At 40.6% G+C, this 16,897-nt stretch overlaps 2 protein-coding genes across 3 annotated transcripts in view; one reads left to right on the forward strand and one right to left on the reverse strand.

Annotated features, from left to right (window-relative positions):
• STAG1 (STAG1 cohesin complex component) overlaps positions 1 to 11,533 on the forward strand; it is a 423,440-nt gene extending 411,907 nt beyond the window's left edge. Inside the window, exons 29-34 of the mRNA XM_067737732.1 lie at positions 731 to 936; positions 4,691 to 4,865; positions 7,040 to 7,150; positions 7,704 to 7,818; positions 9,320 to 9,400; positions 9,488 to 11,533. Coding sequence (XP_067593833.1) covers positions 731 to 936; positions 4,691 to 4,865; positions 7,040 to 7,150; positions 7,704 to 7,818; positions 9,320 to 9,400; positions 9,488 to 9,511 — 712 coding nt within the window. The 3' untranslated portion in view covers positions 9,512 to 11,533. The remainder of the gene's footprint in view (positions 1 to 730; positions 937 to 4,690; positions 4,866 to 7,039; positions 7,151 to 7,703; positions 7,819 to 9,319; positions 9,401 to 9,487) is intronic.
• A 3,797-nt stretch (positions 11,534 to 15,330) lies between these two features.
• Positions 15,331 to 16,897, reverse strand: part of PCCB (propionyl-CoA carboxylase subunit beta) — a 97,813-nt gene continuing 96,246 nt past the window's right edge. For both annotated transcript variants that reach the window (XM_067737735.1, XM_067737733.1), the window contains exons 14-15: positions 16,597 to 16,696; positions 15,331 to 15,576 (exon numbers count right to left, since the gene is read on the reverse strand). In XM_067737735.1, the coding sequence (XP_067593836.1) occupies positions 15,455 to 15,576; positions 16,597 to 16,696 (222 nt within the window). In that variant the 3' untranslated portion in view covers positions 15,331 to 15,454. The remainder of the gene's footprint in view (positions 15,577 to 16,596; positions 16,697 to 16,897) is intronic.

The raw sequence follows: 16,897 nt of genomic DNA on the forward strand, positions 1-16,897 counted from the left end.
ACATGAGGAGAAGGTACAGAGAGTTGCCATCCCATAGACCTCCTGCCTCTACATGTGCATAGCCTCCCCCACTATCAACAACCAACACCAAACAGGTTGTTTTGCTGGGGAGAGGGTATGCCAAGCTCCTCACGCCACCATTCTAGAAATCCTGCCCTGGTTTGAACACTTTAAAAGAAAATTCAATAACCTTTTTGAGCCAGACTTCTGATTTTTTTTTTAAACATTGGTATTTAAAAACAAAGAAAGGAGTAAAGGAAGAAATACACATACACCCTTAGTAATACATTTGCTTGTTTAAAAGTATTCCTGAGGGGCTTCCCTGGTGGCACAGTGGTTGGGAGTCCGCCTGCCGATGCAGAGGACACGGGTTCGTGCCCCGGTCCGGGAGGATCCCACATGCCGCGGAGCGGCTGGGCCCGTGAGCCATGGCCACTGAGCCTGCGCGTCTGGAGCCTGTGCTCCGCAGCGGGAGAGGCCACAACAGTAAGCGGCCCGTGTACCGCAAAAAAAAAAAAAAAAAAAAGTATTCCAGGAATTTGTGAAGCAAAACCTTAAATTCTCAATCCCTCTCTTTCTAAAGGTAACCACTGTTAATAGTTTAATGTGTGTCCTTAAGGATTCTTCAGAACCTTCAGAGAGAGAGAGAGCCTCAGGTTATGGAAAAAAAATTAAATAAGTGATGCATGAACTGCTTCCATAAAAATGACTGCTTCTTTTGTGTTTCTAGTCACTCATACCTAGAAAAATTCCTAACGGAACAGATGATGGAAAGGAGGGAGGATGTATGGCTTCCACTCATCTCCTATAGAAATTCATTAGTCACTGGAGGTGAAGATGATAGAATGTCCGTGAACAGTGGAAGTAGCAGCAGCAAAACCTCCTCAGTAAGGAATAAGAAAGGACGACCTCCACTTCACAAAAAACGAGTAGAAGGTAAGTGTGCCTTTATACTATGAGGCAAATAGTGTGCCTGATAGTATCAAGAAAAATAAAGTGGTAAATAATCCGTTGAAGCAAGATAATACTGTTAAGCACATTATTTCCTTGTATGTTTCATATACACTGAGAGGTTCAGCCACAAAGGTTGTAACAGACAAAACTGGACAGAAGCGGGTCAAGGAAAAAGAGCTTGAAAAAGCATTGAACACAGAGGAAGATAGGCACAGAGAAAAAGAGGAGACAGGAAGGTTTATAAAACTGATCCCCTTACCATAGATCTCTAATACGTTAAAATTTAAAATAAGACAGTCATAATGTTATTCTATCAAAATGCATCCTAATATAGGAGAGATTTTGGTAAATTGAGGATGGAACTCTGCAGCACAATGAATATACCAGAACAACTTTCCATTTCCACCACTTGGTTGGATAATTTATTTTTGTATATTAAATTAGTGATGGCCAGATCTGGTTTTTTAACCCTCATAGGCTATGGGGAACAGGGAGTTGAACTGTCACGAAAATGCGATCAATAATAGATATCCCTATATCCAAAAAGACTAAAGATTGCTTTATTAAACAAAGCATTAGTCTTAAACTAAGAAAACTCAAAGTAAAAATGCTTATTTCCCCAAATAATCTTGCTCCATCTCCATGCTTCTCCTAATAGAATCTCTCCAAAGCAAGAGAGGACAGTGATCTGCATCACGCTCTGTTGCCCCTGTTCACAACCTTCTGTTTACCTCTGCTGCTAAAAAATAGTGACTCATCAAAGACTTTGCTGAGATCTGCAGCAAAATTAATTAGAATTTAAGTCTAATGTTTCTTTCATCATTGGGGAGGCAGTATTAACTATTGATGAAGAGCACAAACTCTTAAATTCAGAGTTCTAGAATTCAGACCTGGCTTTCTCGTTTTTCAGCTGTGTAACCTTTGAGCATGTTACTGAACCTCTCTAAGCCTCAATCACTGATCAGATGAAGGATGATCTGAGTATCTGTCCTGTTAGCTATTGTGAATATTAAATTAGATACTTCCCCAAAAAAACTTAGCGCACACACAGTGATTACTTAGCACAGTGCTTGGCACATAGGCAGCATTTGATAAATGTTAGCTGCTGTTGTCATCATATAGTAATGCCCCTTTTCTTGCATCAGTCAGTAGATTAGGCTGAATGTATATTTTGAAGAGAATAAAAGATTTGAAAATATTTACAGACTTGATAGTAAAGTTTAAGATTACCTTTCAAGTTTCAGTTTTGGGGCTTAAAATATTTTTGGCCCAGAAAATGAAAATACAGAACCCTGTCGTTATAGTATAAGATCCTGAACTGTTCTCTAAAGAATGCCGCCAGTCATTTCCTTTCGGAAATGTCTTCTAGAGCAGGGTGCCCTTTTTATCAGGGCACCCCACATCTATTCCTCTATCTGTATTTTTTTTCTGCTCACAGCTTTTCTTAGATGTAATGGTCATCTTAGCCAGAGTTCATCAAATCCTTGCTATACCAAGAATGTGTTTTACGTGCATTACATCACTTAATCATTTATTTGACTAATATTTGTAAAGCACTTAGGTCAGTCCCTGGCACATAATAAATGCTGTATAGATGTTTTATAAATCAATTCTGAGTTCAACAGTATTATCCAGGTTTTACACAGAAGAAACCAAAGGCTTAGAGAATTTAGGTAACCATTTATCTATACATTAATGGAGCAGTTAGTATTATCGTCCTCAGGACGGAGAAGCATATATGGACCCGATAACCTAATTTGGTAATCATTAAATTGCAAAAAAGAAAACTTGCTCCATATCAGTTTCAAATTTACCAAGTAACTAAGGTAAGTTACATGTCCAGAACCCTTAAGCAACAGAGTTTCATCTGTTTGGAATGAAGATGAGAGAGCTTTGCAAGAAGTGTTTTCATTGAGGAATCTTGAGGGTTAGGAGGATCTCTTCAAGAAGAGTGAGTTCTTCCTGAAGTTACTCTTTTACCAAGCACCTTCCTAAGAACTGTACTAGATGCTGGAGATTGGGTATTAATTCCCAGTGAAGAAAGGGAGACAGAGAAGCAGGCAATTTCAGTTCAGCGTGGTGAGTGCTCTGATGGGCCAAAAACGTTCTTTGGAAACATACAGGGAGTGACCAAACTCGTAATGAATCAGGGAAAATTTTTCTGGAAAGGATGACATGTAGTAGAAAGCTGAAAGATGGTTTACCAGGTTAAGAACCTAAATAAGACCATTCCTATGATCATAAAATTTTAAGTGCAGCAGAGAATAAAAGTTTTGAATTAAATGTTGAATGAAAAGTGGTATGAAGAAAAGATGTAACATATCTTTGCTGAAGAGATTCAGTAGTGAGCTTCAGATCAGTGGAATGACCTTAACCAGACAATAGGTAGGTATTTCCAGGAACAGAAAAGCCTATCCAGAACATACATGTGTCTGACAAAATTTTAGAAACTGGAGAATACACTGAGAGAGAGAGAATGCTTGATGGCAAAGGAGGAGCCTCACATGCACATGTCTCTGAGACTTATTGGGGGAGGAAAAACAATGGGATTCATACTACATTTTGTGATTAAAATTCTTCAGAAGGAAACACATAGCAGTAATACTATTTTTTAAGTCTTCCCACATCAAGAAAATGCAGTTGACCTAGAACAGTGGGGTGAGGGGGAGCATTAGGGGCACCAGCCACCTATGGAGTTGAAAATCCGTATCTAACTTTACAGTCCATGTACTTGATTCTGTATCCGTGGATTCAGCCAACTGTGGATCGTGTAGTACTGGAGTACATACTTATTTTTAAAAATCTGCGTTTAAGTGGACCCATGCTGTTCAAACCGTATTGTTCAAAGGTCAACTGTAATTTAGAATTTTGTAGGTAGAACTTCATGTAGCATTTTATCAGGATTTAGATACGCAAATAATGCTATAAATAGTAATTTAATCTGTTCAAATCTTTATAAATGATCTTTAGAAGAAGGAAAAAATAGTGCCTGGTCTCTTGAAGAAACTTAAATCTAATTACAGAGATAACATATACACATGACAGATCACCTGCCAATGCAGGACAGTGTATAATTGAGCCCTAAGTGAGCGAGAATGATTTTGTTTCCTCTGGAAGCTAAAAAAGAATGGTAAGTTGGGGGCTGAGTGGGGTGATCAGAGAAGACTTCTCTAAAGAGGTAGAAGTTAGAGGCATGAAATCAGTGAGTCCCTCAATCCAGCCCCGCAAGTATAACCTGGCCAAAGAGTTACTTCTCTGTGACCAGTGCCTAATTGTGTAACAGGATTTGCTGATTTCTCAGTAAAGGCCAGCCAGATTTTAAGTGCTGTTGCCTGGCGCCCCTCTAAGACCCAGTAAATAGGCCTTTTATTGCTTGAGCAAAAGGAAGGTTAGAGGGGTCTCTCTGGCTGGCCACATTCTTCCCCTTCTGTAGGGATGGAGGGACTTGGAAGAGATGATAATGTAGGATAGCTAACATTTGATGTTTACATACATTACCTTATTTAAGCCTTACAACTCAATGAGGTCAGTTACCAATATCCCCTTTTGTATATGAGCAGACTGAATTTTGGAAATTTAATAGCTTATACAAAGTCACACAAGTGAGTGGTGTAACTGGAATTCAAACCTAGGCAGTCTACTCCAGAGCCATGCTCTTTAAATCTATGCTATAACTTCTACCAGAGTTCATTCCACCCATGACACTCTGTGACCCTCATTAACTGGAATTTTACAGATGAAAGTCTGGATAATACGTGGCTGAACAGGACTGACACCATGATTCAGACTCCTGGCCCCCTGCCGGCACCACAGCTCACTTCCACTGTTCTGCGAGAGAATAGCCGGCCCATGGGAGAGCAGATTCAGGAGCCTGAGTCTGAACATGGTTCTGAACCTGACTTTTTACACAAGTAAGTAGTAAAAAAATTGTTTTCTTGGCATAAAACCTGCAACTGTTAAAGTAAGAAAAATTATTTCATCTGAGCGTATTGTTTTCTCAGTTAATGAGAAAACAAAACCAGAGTTTAAATAACTTATATTAGAAGATGTATAATAAGTCTGCAAACACTTGTGGATCTCAGTTCCTCAAAGTCTAGAGACCTATAGATGCATGGTGTCTTACTAAGTGCTGATTTCATTTGGAGTTTGCAGATTCATTGGGCAGGTCTGTTTCTTCTCAGAGATTTGCCAAGAACACATGCAGGTTTACTTCCTTGGCGAGAGAGCCTAGAAGAGTCTCTGCTAAGGTTGTTCCTAGTCTGAACACCAAATAGACTATTACTTTTGTCAGCCATTTAATTAATAGTACTTTGTCTTGGTTTATATTTTAAACTTGAACTGTTCATAGATTAAGAATTGTTAAAGCAGTGATAAATTCTGAGAATAGCGGTCCTTTCTGTAGGATAATCAAGCTCTTACCTTTTTTTTTTTACTGCACTAGCGATTAAACTGTTTTCTAGTACCACGGCTCTGAAAATCTTGGAAAAGGCAGGGTGATGGCATGACTTTTGCTTTGAAAACCTTAACTTTTTCTTTGTTATTTTCCATTCAACTTTGAAAGTCTGTAAGCTCCTCACTTGTGTTTCTGTTCATATTAGAGTAATGCTGTGAATTACTCTGATGGATAAGAGAGAATTCTCACTAGAACTCAACAAATTTAGCAGGTTGAAAATAGAAAGGGGCAGTGTTACAAGAATTCAGATCCTGGGTTTTCATAAGGAATCTTTGCTCTGAGGATCTGCCTTCTTCAAAGCTGAAAGGATCATCTTTGTCAGCCACTGCATAACTGGGCCATCTTAGAGGGTAGTTTGCCTTATGACCAGCACTCCCACTCCATTTCCTACTGGGGGAGGGGGGGTATCCTCCGTATTGGAGCCTTGCTTCCCTGACCTTACCATGTCAGTCCCTCCTGGCTGTGGTCTGTCGTCTTTTTCCTGCTACAGATTTATAGGTTGAATCAAGGTGGCAGCCTAACATGATATAAAGACAGCTGCTTCGAGAGAACTTTATGCGGCAGATTTTAGCTACCAAAAATCGTTCAAGTTTGCATCCCAAGAGTCATGTTGATTTTATGCAAGTGTCCACGTGCCAGTAAGGATAGAGTACAGGTGATTTGGCTCAGCATGTACCTGAGTCCAAACTTCCTCAGAAGGACTGAGAAAAAATGTGATCTACCCTCCCTTGTTCAGCTCTGGAGAGCTCTGAGCAACGAAGCCAGCATCATTCCTGTCCCTTCGGGGACTGAGTGTGCAGCTAGGAACACTTGTAAGTAGGGCAGCAGCTGGATACAGAAGTGTGAGAAGCGCTCTTGTTTAGCAGGGATTTGGGGAAAGAAGCTGATAATTTAAGCACCTGTTGGGGAGGAAAAAGTTTTCCTCAACCTTCTTAGGGCCCCTGGCTGGGTCTAAAGATTTAACTGACAAAGACAGATTAACAGGAGAAAAGCATACAAATTTTATTAAATTTTTACATGTACATGGGAGCCTTCACAAGAGAATGAAGACCTAAAGAAGTGACCAGAGCAGGAAGCTTTTAAGCCCTTTAGACAAAATTGTGAAGAAATGACAAGACAAACGAGTTTGGACTGGGGTAGTCCAACTAGAGCTAGGTAGTCCTCATCTTAACTAGGAAGATAAGCATTCGTTTAACAGGATTTGTTTGCACGTTCCTCTGCTGCCATCTCTGGGCTGATAAGAGTCTGTCTCCAGTAAAAGAATTTATTTCCTGCCTTTAGGCAGAAAAGGGGGAACTTTTTCTGTGTTTTACTACTTCTTAATTGCCTTCAGCTCAAAACAGTTTTTATCTCAAAGAAGCATATTTTGGGGTGACATATTCTGATTGCCTTCACACCTAACAACTAGCCTCCACAGCCAGCTTCTCTTGGAGACTTAGGGATCTCCAGTTTACTGCCATTTCTGCAAAGACAGGTCCTTTGATAATGATCTCAACCTTGACCCTGGAATAAATCCAGCTAACTCCCCTTACATGGGGATTAGGCCAACCAACTATGGCTGTTTTAGCATGGGACTGATGACCTAAATTCCTCATCTGCTGCCACAAAATGAATAATAGTACCCTCTCTTAGTCCTCAGATGCAGATCTCTTGGTTAGGCCAGCCGAAATTAGAAGACTTAAATCGGAAGGACAGAACAGGAATGAACTACATGAAAGTGAGAACTGGAGTAAGGCATGCCGTGTAAGTGTTACATCAAGTGTCACAAGAACATGATCACTGTGTGATGGTCATTTTGTGTAACGACTTGGGTTTCTCTGATGTTTGGTCTTAGAAGAGGAGTTAAAATCATAATTTAGGATATGCTATGCAGCGTAGGATAGGAATGGAGGACATGGGTGCTTGAGGCTTTCAGCATTTAAATCCTAGTGTGCAACTTGCCAGCCGTGTGGCCTTGGATAAGCTCTAAAACCTCTGTGCCTCTGGTTCCTCATTTGTAAATTTGGGATAATAATGGCACCAATCACTTAAGAGTTCTGTGGGAATTGATACATAGCTAGCTAGTAATATTGTTACTGCATTTAAATTATACTTCCTTCTGATGAGTTGAGATGAAATCTTGAGTTAACCAAATGAATGAATCTTAATTCCCTTAGAGTTCAATATCATAATTTGTGCAGTCTACTGGTTGTAATTGGAAGGTGTGCTTTCATTGGTTAAAAGACGCAGTGTAAGAGCCAGAACTCCAGGTTCTATCAGTCTGAACAGCTTTCTGACTATGCTTTTTCTGTATCAGTCGGGGTCTAATGGAGGAAGATGCTGAGCCCATCTTTGAAGATGTAATGATGTCGTCCCGGAGTCAGTTAGAAGATATGAATGAAGAATTTGAAGATACTATGGTTATTGACCTGGTAAGGAAGTTCAATACATTTTTCTTCTGTTAAAATATGTGAAGGTGTTGGTGTAAGATGATGCTCTTGTTTTCAGAACCCCGTGAGAGGAAGAGGAGGAGGAGGTAACATTGACCAACAGTGGGCAGGGCCCGTGTAGCGCTTGTAGCACTTGTGGGCATTTGGATGAGCTTATGTTTTTCAAGCCTGTTTTCAAAGCAGTCAGATTTTCAATTCTGGCAATAACAGGAACTGGCTCCTTATTACCTTCATGAAAAACAGCTTACACTAGATCTTTCAGTATAGCATGTTCATCTGGCCTCTTGTACTTTAAATTGGAGTCTGTGTACACTGCATTCCAACATAGCAACCAAATGCAGAATATGGACCTTATTTGTTCAATGTGAAGGGACATGTTTAAAATAAGGAAATCTGAATATGGACTAAGTGTAGGTGATATTAAGAAGTTTTCTTTGTCAGAAATAGTAATACATGGTAGTTATGTTTTTTAAAAGTTTTTATCTGTTAAGAGATACATACTGAAGTAGTCATACGTGAAATGACATGGAGAAGAAAAAAACAGGAATTCAATGGAACAAGATTGGCCAAATGTTTGAAAATTGTTTAAGCTGGGTGATGGGTGTATGGGAGTTCATCATACTGCTTTCTCTATGTACTAATTTGCTAGACTGCCATAACAAATACCATTGACTGGGTGGCTTCAACAGAAATGTATTTTCTCACAGTTCTGGAGGCTAGATGTCAAATAGCAAGGTGTCAGCAAGTTTGATTTCATTCTGAGGCCTCTCTCCTTGACTTGTAGGTGGCCATCTTCTCCCTTTGTCTTCACCTGATCTTTCCTCTGTGCGTGTCTCCTCTTCTTATAAGAACATGGATCCCATTGGATTAGAACCCACCCATACGATCTCCTTTTACTTACCTCTTTAAATGCCCTGTCTCCACATATGGTCACATTCTGTGGTCTAGGGGTTAGGAGTTCAACATATTAATTTGGGGGGACATAATTTACCCCATAGCGTTCTGCTTTGTATGTTCTGAATTTTCCATAATGAAAAGGTTTGGTAAGAAATGTAAATGAGACCATATCCAATCTGTAACCCTCCCTCAACCCACCCATCAGTAGCTGTCCATCTACCTGCTCTGGAGAATTTAATGAAGTTTTGTCACCTAGTGTTTGATCAATCTTATAATTATTCCATGATTTGAGAGGTATGTTCTTTGTTTATAGGCCCAAAAATTATTTATATGCATTTACACATTTATTGTAATTTGAAATTTATTTTTATCTAATTTATAATTTATCTAAGTGATAATTAAAAGCCAAATACTGTTACATTTTTCTTTAATGTATGCTCCTGTAAAAGCCAGATTCTTTTCCTTTCAAATTGACCCTTAACAGTTCTTTATATTTATGATACTATTAGAAATATTAGCTGATTATCACAGTTCATTGTCTTAATGTATCTCAGGAAAAAATTAAGTATCTGGCTTCTCTTTCCAGCCCCCATCAAGAAATCGGCGAGAGAGAGCTGAGCTGAGGCCAGATTTCTTTGATTCTGCAGCTATCATAGAAGACGATTCAGTAAATGTTAAATTATTACTGTTCTTTATTATGGTTTCTGGGTCTTGTTTATGCATGAATTTAATAATTGTGTTTCACTTTTTCTAGGGATTTGGAATGCCTATGTTCTGAAGTCTGAAGAAAATTTACAAATCTGGAACTCTATTATTTAGAGCTAGAGGCCTATATACTGTGATAGCTTGTATGGGGAAAAAAACACTTTTGATGTGATCTGATTTGTTTTTTAATCAAATGATTGAGGTCAATCCCTTTTTGCAGTGACAGAAGAGGAGCATGTAAATTACCCAAGAGAATGTTGGTGAATGTCACCTCAGAAAGACTGACCTGAAAAATCATTTGTGTCCTATTATTGGACTTATCCCAATACAGATGTGTGTGTTTTTCTGGAGGGAGGAAGAAATTTTAAATTTTTAAAACAGCTGTCAAGATAAACACTGTAATACACCTGTTTTATGAAAGCTCAGCATTGAGTAAAAAAAAAATATTTTTAACTTTATTTTCCTGTTGTACAATTTAAAAACCGTTTTAACATTTTGCCTTTTTATGTTTTAAAAGCTAACCATTTTTATTAAACCTATGAGTAAAGCAGCTCATCCTAATTGCCGAAGAGTGTTTTGGAGCTCACTGGATTTGGTTGGACCTTGTGGAACACAGAAATATGGAGGAGCAGAATACTGACAAGCTAAGATGAAACTCTGACAGTGCATCTCTGCCAAAAACCATATACCCTCTGTGGACATGGATATGAATTCCCCGATTTTATATACTCTTGAATAAAAAGGTTTATTTTTATTTATAAGGGGGCATAAAATAAGACATGTCCAAGCAGCCATTTTTCCAACAGATGCTGTACACCATTCATTTTATATAGATTAGGGAGATTCAAATACAGTACATTTTCTATTGGTATTTGTTCTGTGCATTTTTAGCAACTTCTACCAGCAAATAAAGTATTCTCAGTAAAACAAAAACGGTTCTCAAGTTATCAGTTTGCTGTTTTTACCACTTAGTTCATGCCCTGCCAAATTCAAGTTACATGGACTTCCATTTTCTTAAAAAGATAATCATGAAGAACTCCTTCGCCATTCAAACGTAATTTTAAGTGTAACATAACCGTGTCTACTTCCCATGCACTTAATACCCTTATGCACTAATTTTGTGAATTAATTAAGTTTACCGATTATAGACGTATGTGCTGCATAGAAGTCTGTGCTTAGAGGGTGAAGGTCTTACGCTTACCTTGAAATACAGCAACATTTCAGTGTTAAATGTGCATATTAAGGATAATTCTTTGGGGGAAAGAAATTATGAATCTTCAGGACAGCCTTTAATGGTTTAGAGTTACATTCTGCTTAGACTTTTTTATGACTTGCTGCTACTGTTATTTTAAAAAGCCCACTTTCTTCCTTTCTGATTTTTAAAGTAAGCCTCAGAACTTCCAAACTAATCCATTTACAGCTGTTTCTGGGCTGGTTTTTAAAGTAAAGTAGCTGCAACAGAGTGATGAGGCTTTCCCTTTTTACCAAAAAACAAAAGCATTTAAAAAACAAAAAATCTGTGCACCCAGTGACTATGTGGGAAAGCAAAATGGATTATTTTATTCATCCTTTTAGTAAACAGACAAAACAAACTTTTCTCAACATTTGTACAGTTCTGAAAAAAACTTGGTCACCAAAAATGTTTTATCTGCTAATTGAGCAATTCCTGGGCTCCAGTTGGGGCTGGGGTCTCGCTTTCCTCCAGAAATGTGAGTTTCACTGGAAGTGAAGGGGCGGGGATGATTGGACTGTCCACCACGCCAGCCCTGCCCGCCTGTGGTTCTGGCCAGGGAGCAGGCTGGGAAGTGCCCTGGCACCTGCACAGATTGATCCTTGGCTTGACAGTTTCACGTGGAAAACAAACAGATGCTGACTTAGAATTGTGGACTACCGTGCAACAGAAAAGGCGTAATATCGACTCCAATGGGTTTCCAGTTCAGTTTGAAGTCAATCGAATTTTTGTATTTTCAGTGTCTCCTTGATTGGTTTTGCTAGTAATTCTGTAAATTGTACATTTGCAATATGAGGTTTTTTTCCTTTTGTACAATTTGAAACTGATGCTTCACCTTTCCTTTAATAAACTATTCAAAATCAGGCTTGTGGTAGTCATCCTATTGTTCCTACTAGGTAAAGCTTTAAAGGGGTGATTTCTTGTCCTGTCAACAACAGAATGATGAAGCTTTCCCTTTTTACCAAAAACTGAGAGTTTGCTCTTTCAGATCATTTGTTAAATGATGGCAAAATTCCTGTATCAAATGAGGCTTTACTTTTTTAAGCAAGCAGAATCTTAGGACTAGCTCATCAGTTTTCTTTCATTCTTTGTATTTCCTTGGAGAGAGTGAGAGACTAGCTAGGCCAAGTGGTCTGTGATTCAAGAGGAAGCCTCTCGTGGGCTGCGTTTTGGAAGAGGCATTCAGGGATTATCAACTGGTCTGAAGCCTGGGTCCTTCCCCCACCCGAGATCCAGACCCAGCACTTCTGCACGGTTGCCCCCATAGCAGTGCCCTGTAAAGATCACTTGTGTTCTACATGGCTGCTGAAGTGAGGGTTTCTCTTGACACTGCTGCCAGGTGTCACTCTGAACAAAACTGTATCCTATACTTTATGGGCCTGACTGTGTTCTTTGGGCCGTGTTCATTAGATGGCCTAAGATGGCTGTGCAGAAGAGGCAGGAATGCAGGGGATAAATCGGCAGGTGAGCTCTCCAGGCAGCCCAGGAGGGAATGTGATGAGCACGGATCTCTGTAGCAGCTCATCTTGAAGGTTATGTGTTTATGAGATTAGACCAGGGCTTTACCCATGTGTGACTCTACCTTCGGACAAGCTTGCAAACCTCCCAGATGTGACTTGACTGTGACTCTCCATTGGCCCTGCTCTCAGAAAAGAATCTATCAAACAAGGCGCAGTGTCTTCATGGGAAACAAAGGCTTAGTGCCTGCTCAGGCTCCACATATCAGACCAAACTCAGGTAAGGTTCCATCCATGCCCTCCTAAGTGCCTTGCTCTGTAGGGGTCTACACTGGGCATCACGTCTTGAAGGATAGCTTTCTGCTCCCAAGGACACATAAATGAGGCATTTCTCATCTCCAGGACAGTAGGGACATGGTCAGTACCTACCTACTAAGGCTGCCACATCTGCCCAAATGTGCTGGCTGGATTCCACACAGGCCCCAGACTGAGGCTCCGCCCACTGAGTAGCCACAGCTTCTGCTTGGAATGGTGGAGATCCCATGCTGACAGGGAAGCAAGAGCATGAGGACCTGTAGTTTCACTAAAATATATATAATAAAGCCACAGCTCGCCAGAAATCCTTTGAAACCAGAAGGACTTAAAGTTCACATCTGTCAAACAGGTGGAGTCTGTGTTGATTCAACAACTCCATCAAGGGTGTTAAGTCAGTCTACTGGGTGAGTGTCTTTCACAGGCTTCTCTTACTCTGGGCAAACCACATCTCACGTGCCAGCAAAAAGCATCAGTGCATCCAGAAGCAGAGGATTGGGCTGGGGAGACCAAGACATGGTCAGGAGAGAAGCTGGAAAGACTTTACGCAAACAAGCACTGGAAGGCTGCTCGTGGATGTGCGTGCTCCCATTATTCCAGCAACTCAAAAGGATGCCATCATGCATAAGGTAGGAAAGTTTTCCAAATTTAGTAGCTCTTTGGGTTGATACAATCCCAAGTGGAGCAGACCACCACCTTTCTCACTCCAACCCTTTGGGATCAGACAGTACTGCCTGGGTTCAAATCCCAGCTTCACCACTCATTAGCTGTGTGGTTCAGGACAAATCGGTTTACATACTTAGGGCAGGGACAGTTACAGCAGGACACTCATAGAGCCTCCTACCTCCACTACAACTCGCTGTATTATCTGCTCTCGGTCTAAACACATTTGCCAGCGCTCCACTCAGTACACCCAAGTCCTCTCTGGTTACAAGATTCATCATTTTTCTCTGTCCCTTTAAGACGAGACCACAGTTGGGAAAGGCATTCCTAAGAGCAGCTGATGAGAAAACTGACTGCTGCTCTGCAATACACTGAGGCTGGTCTACTTGACAGAGCTTCCAAGATCTTGCAGCTCCGTGTCTCCGCCACCAGCTTGGTTTTCAGATGGGCCAAATCCTAGCTTGACAGACCCCAGAAATTGGATTGGCCAGGCAACTTTAAGCTATTGAGCCACATGCTAACCAACCCGTATGGTTCTTCCTTAGCCAGGAGGCCTCTAAAAGACCAGGAGTCTGCCACCACTCCTTTCCCAGCTGCAGTGGCTTACAGTCTTACTGCTAGTGCCAAAGAGAAGTACAAGGAGCCTCTGGCCAAACATCTCTGCCCCCTAGGAACTAACCACCTAGTTAGGAAGACAAAAATATGTTTCAGGCCATATGTTTGCTTCTAAATTTCATCTACTAAAAGAAACCAGGGCTCTTAGAGAAATCACTGAATCTGCAGCTGGGTGAGGAAAATATAAGATGAACCTGGTACATTACCCTGTGTCAAAAAATAAGGAAGTGCACAAAAAATTATTGTGACATATCAAAAGGACTGAGGAACCAGCTTGAAAGAGCGCCCCTCTGGCTGTATCACGAAATTCTGAGCATCAAAATAAGTAACAAATTTTTAAAGAACTCATCAGTCTCTGTTTTTTCTTGATTGAATGACTGAATATATTCATTCACTAAAACATTTATGAAACACCTACTGTGTACTAAGCCCAGATTTCAGTTATGAATAATAATATATGATTCTCAATAAACTAGTATAATGTGCATTTGAAAATTTGATAGGGTGATAGTAAGAAAAATATATTATTTCAGGAAAAAATGTTTAAAAATGAAATAATTTATGCATCTAAATTGATACTAAAAACTTAAGAGAAAGCTCTTTCTTCTTTCCTTGTGGATATAATGATAGGGTTAGAAATACAGTATTTTACCACCAACACAGAACAGCTGATTGAAGCAAGAATCATAATGGATACTAAAAAGTAGTGGATGAAAGTGTGCTGACAGGCTTAAAGAATGCCTATCAGACTCAATTTCATCAATAATGGAAAAACCTAACGTGTTTCCTAATGTAGTACAAGGAAAGAACACTCCTGTGTATTACTCCTACCTGGATCTAAATGTCTGTAAACAATCAGACAAACCCAAATTGAGGGACATTCTACAAAATAATTGGCGAACATGCTTCAACAATGTCAGTGTCATTAAAGACTATGTAAGACAATGAGCCTTGTTTCATATGAAATAAGCATTGACATTTGGGGGGACAAAAGGTCATGATTCTGCAACTTTCAAATAGGTCAGTAAAAATAGTAATTATATATTTATATAAAAGATGAAGCAAATGTAGAAAATGTTAAGAACTGGGTAATCTAGGTGAAGGGTATACACCTCTTGCAACATTTCCACAGGTTAGAAATTTTCCAAAATAAGTTTTTTAAAATGTGAGAACACGTTTCTGGAAAGAAGTTAATATAGGGTAAGAAATTAATATAGGGTGTATGCCTTACTGAGCATCTATTCTGGTAGACACACACACACACACACAATTACAAACATCTTCTTTAATCCTCAACAATTCCTGAAGGAATTGAAAGGATAGGACATATCATTTAACTGTTATATTATTTAAAAGTAAGAAAACCAAAAGCCTAAGCAGACAAGTACTTCACCCTAAAAGCTTATTATCTCACCTTTAGAGAAAAAAAATTAATTCTTGGGAAAAGAAAGGAAAGCAATACACAGAGGTGTTAAATAAGGGTCAGCGCTAAGTGAATACTATAGTGTTTTCTTTAGTTTTCTTGATTTTTCAGATTTTTACCACAAAAAAATAAGATTTATGCTCAAAAACTGCTGGGATTTTTAATAAAACAATTTTATAGGAAGGCACAAATGAAATCTTTCTGGAATTTAATAAACTTAGCCAAGTTATTACTGGTATTTAGATTCCCAGGTTTCATGACTGAAAAAGGCAGGGATGGGTGCAAATGGCCAGGTAGTAATTACCCTTGGTACATTTACAATGGAATATTTGCATGTTTCCTCCATGGGCGCTGTACCTTCTTGCTGGCCAAGACATCCAGGTCACAGCAGATTCGGGCACGTGTAGAGGAAGGCTGGATGATGTCATCCACAAACCCTGGGGAAGCACAGAAAAGGAAGCAAATCATCTGCAGCCCCAGATGCTGCCACCCACCCAACACCACATGGTGCTCAGCCAGGGCACTATCTTCTGCGGCCAACAGTGTGAGCAGGGCCCAACCTGACACAAGAGGAGCTGGGTCCTGTGAACCTTCCCCTGATCCCAGGAGCCCCCTGTTCCTCTGGCAGGTCCCAAACTTCTGGCCTAGGAACACTCGGCAAGAAAAGGAAAATGTGACCCTCTCCCTACCAAGATGAATTCAACAGGGAATCCAATTAAGAAAGTGCACTTTTCTTTTTTTAAAATCACTACAACAATTCCTCCCATCCTGTACATAAACCCCTCTGCAATGTTACTATGCCACTCCTCCCATCAGGAAATGGATTGTATTTCTTCACCTGGCCTTGTAACTTGCCTTGGCCAACAGAATGTGGCAAAAGTAACACTGCAACTTCCAAACCTAGGCCTCAAGGCACCTTGCAGCTGCCCCACTCTCCCTCTTGCCCTCAGGACACAATGTAAAGCAGTGTGGACTAGCCTCCCTAAGAATAAGAAACCACGTGGAGAGAGAGTCTGACAGCCAGCACCAGCCATGTGAGTGAGGCCATCGTGGACTAGCCCCAGTCAGACCGCCAGATGACACAGCTGCATGACTGATCCCAGGCCCAGCCAGCAGAAGAGCCACCCAGCTCAGCCCAGACCAAACCACTGACCCTCAGAACTATGAGGGAAAACAAAACAAAACAAAAGGTGGTGGTTTTAAGTCACTTTGTTTTGGGTAGATTTTTCACAGCACTAGGGTGACTGGAACAACGCTAAGAGATTCAGCCATTTCAGCAATGTTGTTTTGATTCTGGTGACAAAGCAGCATCTTTAAGTGATGACTGCTCAGGGACAAACCAGCCCTCACTGGTCTCCAGATTAAACTGGAAGGACAAAGGCAGACTTTCTGGAGTGAAATAAGAAGCAAGTGACCCAACAAACGAACGAAGCTGCCCTCCCCACCACAGGCCCTACCTCTCACGGCTGCAGGAAAAGGGTTGGCAAACTTCTCGATGTACTCTGCCTGAGCAGCCTCCACATTCTCGTGCCCTTTGAAGATGATCTCCACAGCGCCCTGTCACGAGAGGAGTTAGTGAACGCCCCTGGAGGCCCCTGGAGACCTGGGCAGGCCTCCCTCAGCTCATCATCATGGGCATGGTTGCCAGTGTCCTGGTAAATCAAAGTGTACCAGAGACAAGTGCCAGGTCCAGGTGCCTGGAGTTGACCTCCGTGACTCCGGGAGCTGGGATGGATGCTCAGCTGTGGCCCCAATGAC

This window comes from Pseudorca crassidens, chromosome 5, assembly GCF_039906515.1.
Source record: "Pseudorca crassidens isolate mPseCra1 chromosome 5, mPseCra1.hap1, whole genome shotgun sequence".
Taxonomy (NCBI): domain Eukaryota; kingdom Metazoa; phylum Chordata; class Mammalia; order Artiodactyla; family Delphinidae; genus Pseudorca; species Pseudorca crassidens.